Consider the following 10,764-nt stretch of genomic DNA (forward strand, 5'->3'; position numbering starts at 1 on the left):
AATTTCCTCTTTTTCCCCCCCCTCCACAGTCTCGGCGCGTGGTTGGCAGCCGGTTCCTCAACGTTTCCCCTTCTTGGCACGGCTGGGCCGCCGAAAAATCATTTTCCCCTTCGTCAGCAACTTCCCTCCTCGCCCCTTCGGCCTCGAGGAGCCAAGACCGGCCCCATCCCGTGCCCGTTGTTTGGTTTTTCGGTGAAGTTTTCGACCCGTGGCCCCAAATTTGGCCCCGTTTTGGTTCTGTGGGTCCTTCGGTGCCGGTTCTCCCTTCCGCCGCCGCTTCCCCGCCGCCGTGGGGCGAGGGTTTGGGGTGGTGGGACGTGGGTTGGGGGTGGTGGGACGTTCCCCTTGGCTTCGCCGTCGTCGCTTCCGTAACGGGGCAGCTCTTGAGGAGCTTCGTTTCCTTTTGGGGCGTTCAGGGAACAAATCTTGTAGGGGGAGAAAGAAAACAGACCAAAAAAAGGGGGTTTAGAGAAAAAAAGGGGTGACGAGGGTTCGGCGTCGGGGCTGAGGGACGTGTCAGGGTGACAGAGTTTGGTGTTGGGGCTGAGGGACGTGTCAGAGCGTTTACTTTGAACCAAAATCATGGAGGATTCAAGGTTTTTTCGCTTCATCAGCCACTGTCTGAGGGAGGAGGGGATTTTGGGGGGGTTTTGGTCCCTTTTGGACTCACCTTTATCCGGTTCCTCGCCCACCTCCTGTCGATAATATTCGGCGTCGTTCTCCTCCGATTCCTCGGCCTCATCCTGCTGCTCCGGTGCCCCAGGATCTTCGGCGTCGCTGTCTCCATCCTCCTGCCTTTTTCTCCTGATCCCTGCCAAGCTCTTCTCCCTGTGGTGTCACCATCACGTCACAGAATGATACAGGGTTGGAAGGGACCTTCTGGAGATCATCTCCTCCAACCTCCCTTCCAGAGTAGGGGCACCCAGAGCAGGTCCCATCTAGGGGGGGTTGGGATGTCTCCAGAGATGGAGACTCCTCCACCTCTCTGGTGGGCTCTGCCACCCTCAAAATGGAGAAGTTCCTCCTCATGTTGAGGTGGAACTTCTCATGTCCCAGAGGAACATCTCCTTGTGCCAGTGAGTCTGCAGAACAGATTTCCTCCTCCTTTCGGGTTACAGAATCATGGAATGCTTTGGGGTTGGAAGGGACCTTCTGGAGATCATCTCCTCCAACCTCCCTTCCAGAGAAAGGGCATCCAGAGCAGGTCCCATCTAGGTGGGGTTGGGATGTCTCCAGAGATGGAGACTCCCCCACCTCTCTGGTGGGCTCTGCCACCCTCAAAATGGAGAAGTTCCTCCTCGTGTTGAGGTGGAACTTCTCATGTCCCAGAGGAACATCCCCTTGTGCCAGTGAGTCTGCAGAACAGATTTCCTCCTCTTTTAGGGTTACAGAATCATGGAATGCTATGGGGTTGGAAGGGACCTTCTGGAGATCATCTCCTCCAACCTCCCTTCCAGAGAAAGGGCATCCAGAGCAGGTCCCATCTAGGTGGGGTTGGGATGTCTCCAGAGATGGAGACTCCCCCACCTCTCTGGTGGGCTCTGCCACCCTCAAAATGGAGAAGTTCCTCCTCGTGTTGAGGTGGAACTTCTCATGTCCCAGAGGAACATCCCCTTGTGCCAGTGAGTCTGCAGAACAGATTTCCTCCTCTTTTAGGGTTACAGAATCATGGAATGCTATGGGGTTGGAAGGGACCTTCTGGAGATCATCTCCTCCAACCTCCCTTCCAGAGAAGGGGCACCCAGAACAGGTCCCACAGGGTCCCATCTAGGAGGGGTTGGAATGTCTCCAGAGATGGAGACTCCCCCACCTCTCTGGTGGGCTCTGCCACCCTCAAAATGGAGAAGTTCCTCCTCACGTTGAGATGGAACTTCTCATGTCCCAGTTTTGTGCCCGTTCCCTCTTGTCCTGTCACTGGGCACCACTGGAAAAAGCCTGGCCCCATCCTCCTGACACCCACCAGCCAGGAGATCCCCCCCCTCAGTCTTCTCTTCTCCGTCTCCAAAGCCCCAAGTCCCTCAGCCTTTCCTCAGCAGAGAGATGCTCCAGCCCCTCATCATCTTCGTAGCCCTTTGCTGGACCCTCTCCACCAGTTCCCTGTCCTTCTGGAACTGGGAGAGCCCACAACTGGTCCCAGTGCTCCAGATGGGGCAGAGCAGAGTGGGAGGATGACCTCCTTTGAGTTTCTCCACCCTCTTCCTGATGCCCCCCAGGATGCCATTGGCCTCCTTGGCCACCACGTTGGTGGCTTGTGGGCATCCTCTTGTCCCCCAGGACTCCCAGGTCTTTCTCCTCAGAGCTGCTCTCCAGCAGGTCACCCCCAACCTGGGTTATTCCTCCCCAGGTGAAGGAACCTCCACTTGCCCTTGGTGGAACTTCATCTGGTTCCTCTCTGCCCAACTCTCCAGCCTGTCCAGCTCTCCTTGGCTGGTGGCCCAGCCTTCTGCTGTGGTAGCCACCCCTCCCAGTTTGGTGTCACCTTCTGGAGCCCACCCCCAACCTGTCCTGGGGCAGAGGGTTATTCCTCCCCAGGTGAAGGAACCTCCACTCGGTAGAACTTCCTCAGGTTCCTCTCTACCCAACTCTCCAGCCTGTCCAGCTCTCCTTGGCTGGTAGCCCAGCCTTCTGCTGTGGTAGCCCAACCTTCTGCTGTGGTAGCCACCCCTCCCAGTTTGGTGTCACCTTCTGGAACCTCCACTTGCCCTTGGTGGAACTTCATCAAGGTTCCTTGGTGGAACTTCATCAGGTTCCTCTCTGCTGAGCTCTCTAGCCCGTCCAGCTCTCCTTGGCTGGTAGCCCAGCCTTCTGCTGTGGTAGCCCAACCTTCTGCTGTGGTAGCCACCCCTCCCAGTTTGGTGTCACCTTCTGGAAGCCACCCCACCCTCACCTGTGGGCCTCCTTCTGCCGCCGCTTGCGTTCCACGTCCGCCTCCTGCTTCTGCCGCCGCTCCGCCTTCAGCTGCAGCTTCGCCTCCTTCCTTGCCAGGATCTCCTTCACCTCTGCCTCCATCTTATGGACTTAAAACCCAAAGACCCCTCCCAGTTTGGTGTCACCTTCTGGAGCCCACCCCCAACCTGTCCTGGGGCAGAGGGTTATTCCTCCCCAGGTGAAGGAACCTCCTGAGCTCTCTAGCCCGTCCAGCTCTCCTTGGCTGGTAGCCCAGCCTTCTGCTGTGGTAGCCCAACCTTCTGCTGTGGTAGCCACCCCTCCCAGTTTGGTGTCACCTTCTGGAAGCCACCCCACCCTCACCTGTGGGCCTCCTTCTGCCGCCGCTTGCGTTCCACGTCCGCCTCCTGCTTCTGCCGCCGCTCCGCCTTCAGCTGCAGCTTCGCCTCCTTCCTTGCCAGGATCTCCTTCACCTCTGCCTCCATCTTATGGACTTAAAACCCAAAGTGTCCAGCTCTCGCTGGCTGGTAGCCCAGCCTTCTGCTGTGGTAGCCACCTCTCCCAGTTTGGTGTCACCTTCTGGAACCCACCCCCAACCTGTCCTGGGGCAGGGGGTTATTCCTCCCTAGGTGAAGGAACCTCCACTTGCCCTTGGTGGAACTTCATCAGGGTTCCTTGGTGGAACTTCATCAAGGTTCCTCTCTGCTGAGCTCTCCAGCCTGTCCAGCTCTCCTTGGCTGGTAGCCCAGCCTTCTGCTGTGGTAGCCCAACCTTCTGCTGTGGTAGCCACCCCTCCCAGTTTGGTGTCACCTTCTGGAAGCCACCCCACCCTCACCTGTGGGCCTCCTTCTGCCGCCGCTTGCGTTCCACGTCCGCCTCCTGCTTCTGCCGCCGCTCCGCCTTCAGCTGCAGCTTCGCCTCCTTCCTTGCCAGGATCTCCTTCACCTCTGCCTCCATCTTATGGACTTAAAACCCAAAGAGAGGGGGGGGGGATGGGGTGAGAGGCCCCCATCTCACCCCCCCCGTGGTGAATTTTACCGGAGATGGCGTTTTTTGGCCACTTACTGAAGCTGTGGTAGAGCACGTTGCCTTGTGCCAACCCTTCCTCCACCTTGATGAGCTGCAGAGTCATGCGGGGGCCGATCTGGGGGAATGGGGAGAAGGGGGGGGGATGTGAAAAGCCCCCCCCCCCATCAGGCTCGATGTGGGGGTGACGGTGACCCCGGTGTCACCCACCTCGGTGAGACGCACGGCGCTCTGCTGGGCTTTCATGTTTCCTCGGCCGGCGTACGCCTGCGGCAGCTCCAGGACGTTGTGGGTCCCATCCTGCTCGGCCTCGCTCTCCGACAGGTTGATGTCCCTGTCAAGGGACAGGAAATTTTTTGGGGGACAGGCTGGAAAGTGCCCTCTGGGACCTTTGTGTGTCCCCCCCCACCAAGTTGTCCCCTCACACACTTCACCAACAGCTCGCTGATGTCTTCCAGGCGGCTCATGTTGGGGAACTTCTCCTGCAGCAGCTTCTTCACGGCTTTGTTGACGCCCACGGGCACGACCTTCACGCTGCTGTGAGGAGGAGGAGGAGGAAGAGGTCAGTGTTGGGACACGGGGCGCAGGGTTGTCCCCCCAAAAAATTAGGAGTGTGACACTCACTAGTGCCTGAAATCGAGGAGCTGCGTCTCTGTGTTGTAGCTGATGAGCACACACCGCTTGATGCTGTTGAGGTTGACCTGGGGAGAAGAGAAGGAGAAGGAGAGGAGAAGGAGAGGAGAAGGGAGGATGAGAGAGAGGAGAAGAGGAGAAGGAGAGGAGGAGGAGAAGGAGAGGAGGAGGAGAAGGAGAGGAGGAGGAGATGGAGAGGAGGAGGAGATGGAGAAAGAGGAGAGAAGGAGAGGAGGAGGAGATGGAGAAAGAGGAGGAGATGGAGAAAGAGGAGAGGAGAAGGAGAAGAGGAAGAGGAGGAGAAGGGAAGGGGAGAAGGAGAAGGAGAAGAGAAGGAGAAGAGAAGGAGAAGAGAAGGAGAAGAGAAGGAGAAGAGAAGGAGAAGAGAAGGAGAAGAGAAGGAGAAGAGAAGGAGAAGAGAAGGAGAAGAGAAGGAGAAGAGAAGGAGAAGAGAAGGAGAAGAGAAGGAGAAGAGAAGGAGAAGGGAAGGAGAAGAAGAAGAGAGGAGGAGGAGGAGAGGAGAAGAGAAGGAGAAGGGAAAGAAAAAAGAAGAAGAGGAGAAGGGAAAGAGAAAAGGAGAGGAGAAGAGAAAGAGAGAAGAAAGAGAGGAGAAGGAGAAGGGAAAGAGAAGGAGAAGATTTTATTTCAGTGCGAAGGGACCTAAAACCACCTGATCAATTCAGGGCTGACCAAAAGTCAAAGCCTGTTTTGAAGGGCATTATCCAACCATCTCTCAAACCCTGCCAGGCCCGGGGCCATCTCCCACCTCTCCAGGAAGCCCATCCCAGGATTTTACCACCTTCTTGGTAAAGAAACACTTCCTAAAATCCACTCTGAACCATCCCTGGTGCAGCTTTGAACCGTTTCCACGTGTCCAGCACCCCCAGGGTGGCTTCTCCCCCAGTTTATTCTTATAAATACCCAGTGTTAGTCCCTTTTTGTGCAGATCCCAGCATCTGGACTTGTTGAATTTCATTTCATCCCATGAAATCGGAGCCCACAGAGCTCCAGTTTATCCAGATCTCTCCAGAGAGTCACCACCACCTCCCAGTTGGGAATCCCAACCGGATTATTGAGAAATATAGAATCATAGAATCATTGAGGTTGGAAGAGACCCTTGGGATCATCGAGTCAAACCATCTCCCCTGCTCTACAAAGTCCTCCCCTACACCATGTCCCTCAGCACTGCATCTAAACGGCCCTTAAACACCATTCTTTCAGTGAAAAATTCCTTCCTAATGTTCAATCTAAACCTCCCCTGTTGGAGCTTGAAGCCGTTCCCTCTCCTTCTGTCACTAATTACCTGGCTAGTCCAACTCCCCTGCTGAAGCAGGATTGCCCAGAACTAGAGCATGTCACTCAGGAGCATCCAGGTGGGTCTTGAAAATCTCCAAGGAAGGGGACTCCACACCCTCCCTGGGCAGCCTGTTCCAGGGCTCTGTCACCCTCACCTCCCTGCTTCTGCTGGTCACACTATTTTTGATACAAGCCAGGATGCCATTGGCTTTCTTGCCCCCCTGGGCACACTGTTGGCTCATCTTCATCCGTTTGGCAACTAGAACCCCCAGGTCTCTTTCCTCCAGGCAGCTCCAGCCACACTTCCCCCAGCCTGTAGCGCTGCAGGGGGTTATTGTGGCCCAAGTGCAGGACCTGGCACTTGCCCTTGTTGAAACTCATCCCGTTGATCTTGACCCAGTGATCCAATCTATCTAGGTCCCTCTGTAGGGCTTCCCTCTCCTCCTGGGAGTCACCACTCCTGCTTAACTTGGTGTCATCTGCAAACTTGCTGATGTTCCACCTTATGTCCTTATGGAGATCATCAATAAAGACGTTAAATAGAAATGGTCCCAACACTGAGCCTTGAAGCACACCACAACTGGACGTACATCCATTGAGCACCACTCTTTGGGACCTTCCAGTCAAGCCAGTGCTTGATCCAGCAGATGGTGTGCTCATCCAGGCCGTGCGAAGCCAGTTTTTCCAGCAGATTTGTATGGGGGACAGTGTCAAATGCTTTTTGAAAATCCAGGTCTACAATATCAACAGCCTTTGCCCTCGTCCAATAATCTGGTTATCTTGTCATAGAAGGAGATCAAGTTCATCTGACAAGGACCTGCCTTTCATAAACCCATGCTGACTAGGCCCGATCCCCTGGTTGCCCATTCTGTGGGTTTTGATGGCATTCAAGATCACCTGAGGAGCAGGGGAGGAGGTGGGATGGGTGCTGAGCACCCCCCTGGAAGAGTTGGGGACACCCCCTCGTCCCCCCAATCTTGCTTACCCGGTGGACGTTGATGGAAGGGAACATGTTCTGGAACATACTGGCCATCAGCTTGACCTGGATCTGCTGGAGACCGAAATTACTGAGGACCAGGAGGGGGTGGTGGGTGAACTGCTGCTCGTGCATTCGGTGCCGTTTGAGGGACGACACCACGTCCTTGATCAGCGAGTACTGGAGAGAGAGAGAGAGGGGGGGACACACACAAAAAACACACAAAAAACACCAGGAGGATGAGGATGAGGAGGGGGCAAAATCCTCCCCTTGGCACCGGTGGGGAAGGGAAGCTCCTTCCATCACCCACCTGCATCACCTTGAACGTCAACGTGGGGCCACCAGGCAGCCGGAAAAGCTTCTGTGGAGGGGGGGGGACACCAAAAAAAACAGTGCTCAGTGCTGGGGGGAAACCATCAGCACTGGGATTGACCCCCCCCCAACCTCGGCGCAGACACATCAGTGCGTTTACTTTGTGTAGAATCACAGTTTGAACTCGGGGGGATTTTTGTCATCACCTGCGTCTGCAAAACGGGGTGGAAAACCCTTCCTTTCCCCCCCAAAAAAGCACCGACGCCCCGAGGGGGGAGCACGGCCACTGGGGAGGGACCCCCCCAAACCCCAGGAGGTGGGGGAAAATGGTGCTACTCACAAAATTGATGCTGGAGGTTGATTTGCTGAAGACCAAGAAATGTGTCACCCCCAGGGGCCCGGCCACGGCCACAAAATCCTTCAGGGAGTTGTTTTTTCTCACCTGTAGGACAAAAAAAACCACCCAAGCTCTTAAGACCTTCCCCCCCCGGTGCCAAAATCACCCCCTGGCTACAAAATCCTCGATTTTGGCTGAAGCCAGGGCAGGATTTGTGTGTCTGATAAGGTTATCACAAGTGGTGTTCCTCAAGGGACCGTGCTGGGGCCAAAACTGTTTAACATTTTGATCAATGATCTAGACAGGGGGATTAAAGGCACCATCAGCAAGTTTGGGGAGGACACCAAGCTGTGTGGTGGTGTCCATCCACCAGAGGGATGGGAGGTCATCCAAAAGGACCTGAAGAGGGTGGAGAGGTGGGCCCAGGTGAACCTCATGAGGTTCAACAAGAGCAAATGCAAGTCTGGAGCCCTCAATATAAGGAGATGGACCTGATGGAGTAGGTCCAGAGGAGGACCATGAGGATGATCAGGGGGTTGGAGCAACCTCTGCTCCGAGGACAGGCTGAGGGAGCTGGGGGTGTTCAGCCTGGAGAAGAGGAGGCTCCGGGGAGACCTTAGAGCAGCCTTCCAGGATCTGAAGGGGGCTACAGGAAGGTTGGGGAGAACCTGTTTAGAAAGGTCTCCAGTGACAGGACGAGGGGAAATGGCTTCAAACTGGAGAAAAGCAGATTGAGGTTGGAGATGAGGAGAAAGTTCTTGACTGTGAGGGAGATTGGAGGTCATCCAAAAGAACCTGGAGAGGTGGGTCCAGGTGAACCTCATGAGGTTCTACAAGAGCACGACCTTTGGAGGTCCCTTCCAGCCTGGGCCATTCTATGATTCTATGATTTTATCATCACCTGCATCTGCAAAACGGGGTGGAAAGCCCCGAGGGGGGAGCACGGCCACTGGGGAGGGACCCCCCCAAACCCCAGGAGGTGGGGGAAAATGGTGCTACTCACAAAATTGATGCTGGAGGTTGATTTGCTGAAGACCAAGAAATGTGTCACCCCCAGGGGCCCGGCCACGGCCACAAAATCCTTCAGGGAGTTGTTTTTCCTCACCTGCAGCATAAAAAAAAAGCCCAAGCTCTTAAGACCTTCCCCCCCCCAGTGCCAAAATCACCCCCTGGCTACAAAATCCTCGATTTTGGCTGAAGCCAGGGCAGGATTTGTGTCACAAGTGGTGTTCCTCAAGGGTCCATGCTGGGGCCAAAACTGTTTAACACTTTGATCAATGATCTAAACAGGGAGATTAAAGGCACCATCAGCAAGTTTGGGGATGACACCAAGCTGTGTGGTGGTGTCCATCCACCAGAGGGATGGGAGGTCATCCAAAAGGACCTGGAGAGGCTGGAGAGGTGGGCCCAGGTGAACCTCATGAGGTTCAACGAGAGCAAATGCAGGTCTGGAGCCCTCAATATAAGGAGATGGACCTGATGGAGAGGGTCCAGAGGAGGACCATGAGGATGATCAGGGGGATGGAGCAACCTCTGCTCCGAGGACAGGCTGAGGGAGCTGGGGTTGTGCAGCCTGGAGAAGAGGAGGCTCCAGGGAGACCTTCTTGCTCTCCACAACTCCCTGAAAGGAGGGTGTAGAGAGGTGGGGGTCGGTCTCTTCTCCCAAGTCACAGGTGACTTGGTGTCCCTCAAGGGGCCATGCTGGGACCAGTGCTGTCCAACATTTTGATCAATGATCTAGACAGGGGGGTTAAAGGCACCATCAGCAAGTTTGGGGAGGACACCAAGCTGTGTGGTGGTGTCCATCCACCAGAGAGATTGGAGGTCATCCAAAAGAACCTGGAGAGGTGGGTCCAGGTGAACCTCATGAGGTTCTACAAGAGCACGACCTTTGGAGGTCCCTTCCAGCCTGGGCCATTCTATGATTCTATGATTTTATCATCACCTGCATCTGCAAAACGGGGTGGAAAACCCTTCCTTTCCCCCCCAAAAAAGCGCCAACACCCCAAGGGGGGACGGAGGGACCCCCCCAAAGCTCACCTTGAGGGCTCTGGCGGTGTAGGGCTCCATCACCTTCCTCACGTCGGCCATGAGCTGCCGCACGTTCTTGCCCACGCGGCCGCGGTGGAAGACGAAGGAGTGGGGGACGGTGCCAAATTCCTGCTGGGCGTGTTGCAGCGCCGCCGCCCGCTCCTTCTTCTGGTTCTTGCTCTTTGGGGAGGATGAGGGGGGCCAGGAAATTTAATTAGAGGGGGAAAATGGGCAATGGATGGTCAGGGACCACTGGGTGGGCTTCGGTGGGGAGAGGAACCCCCTCCTTCTTCTGGTTCTTGCTCTTTGGGGAGGATGAGGGGGGCCAGGAAATTTAATTAGAGGGGGAAAATGGGCAATGGATGGTCAGGGACCACTGGGTGGGCTTCGGTGGGGAGAGGAACCCCCTCCTTCTTCTGGTTCTTGCTCTTTGGGGAGGATGAGGGGGGCCAGGAAATTTAATTAGAGGGGGAAAATGGGCAATGGATGGTCAGGGACCACTGGGTGGGCTTCGGTGGGGAGAGGAACCCCCTCCTTCTTCTGGTTCTTGTTATCATCACCTGCATCTGCAAAACGGGGTGGAAAACCCTTCCTTTCCCCCCCAAAAAAGCGCCAACACCCCAAGGGGGGACGGAGGGACCCCCCCAAAGCTCACCTTGAGGGCTCTGGCGGTGTAGGGCTCCATCACCTTCCTCACGTCGGCCATGAGCTGCCGCACGTTCTTGCCCACGCGGCCGCGGTGGAAGACGAAGGAGTGGGGGACGGTGCCGAATTCCTGCTGGGCGTGTTGCAGCGCCGCCGCCCGCTCCTTCTTCTGGTTCTTGCTCTTTGGGGAGGATGAGGAAATTTAATTAGAGGGGGGGAAAAATGGGGGGGACCACCAGGTGGGCTTCGGTGGAGAGAGGAACCCTCTCCTTCTTCTGGTTCTTGCTCTTTGGGGAGAGGGCTTTGGTGGAGAGAGGAGAGAGCAACCTGCTCCTTCTTCTGGTTCTTGCTCTTTGGGGAGAGAAAAGTGGGGAGCAACCCCCTCCTTTTTCTGGTTCTTGCTCTTTGGGGAGGATGAGGGGGGCCAGGAAATTTAATTAGAGGGGGAAAATGGGCAATGGATGGTCAGGGACCACTGGGTGGGCTTCGGTGGGGAGAGGAACCCCCTCCTTCTTCTGGTTCTTGCTCTTTGGGGAGAGAAAAGGGGGGAAAAACCCACTCCTCCTTCTGGTTCTTGCTCTTTGGGGAGAGGGGGGGGAAGTAATTAGAGGGGGGAAAAATG

At 55.8% G+C, this 10,764-nt stretch overlaps 1 protein-coding gene across 1 annotated transcript in view; it reads right to left on the minus strand.

Moving 5' to 3' along the window:
* The window catches only part of LOC106899344, a 14,766-nt gene extending 5,090 nt beyond the window's left edge, over positions 1–9,676 (minus strand). Inside the window, exons 1-11 of the mRNA XM_014961130.1 lie at positions 9,507–9,676; positions 8,470–8,571; positions 7,128–7,178; positions 6,827–6,997; positions 4,537–4,613; positions 4,342–4,449; positions 4,123–4,246; positions 3,952–4,030; positions 3,722–3,851; positions 671–828; positions 63–425 (exon numbers count right to left, since the gene is read on the minus strand). Of these exons, the coding sequence (XP_014816616.1) occupies positions 63–425; positions 671–828; positions 3,722–3,851; positions 3,952–4,030; positions 4,123–4,246; positions 4,342–4,449; positions 4,537–4,613; positions 6,827–6,997; positions 7,128–7,178; positions 8,470–8,571; positions 9,507–9,557 (1,414 nt within the window). The 5' untranslated portion in view covers positions 9,558–9,676. The remainder of the gene's footprint in view (positions 1–62; positions 426–670; positions 829–3,721; positions 3,852–3,951; positions 4,031–4,122; positions 4,247–4,341; positions 4,450–4,536; positions 4,614–6,826; positions 6,998–7,127; positions 7,179–8,469; positions 8,572–9,506) is intronic.
* Between the last annotated feature and the right edge of the window lie 1,088 nt (positions 9,677–10,764).

This window comes from Calidris pugnax, unplaced genomic scaffold (genome assembly GCF_001431845.1).
Source record: "Calidris pugnax isolate Ruff unplaced genomic scaffold, ASM143184v1 scaffold553, whole genome shotgun sequence".
NCBI classification, from domain to species: Eukaryota; Metazoa; Chordata; class Aves; order Charadriiformes; family Scolopacidae; genus Calidris; species Calidris pugnax.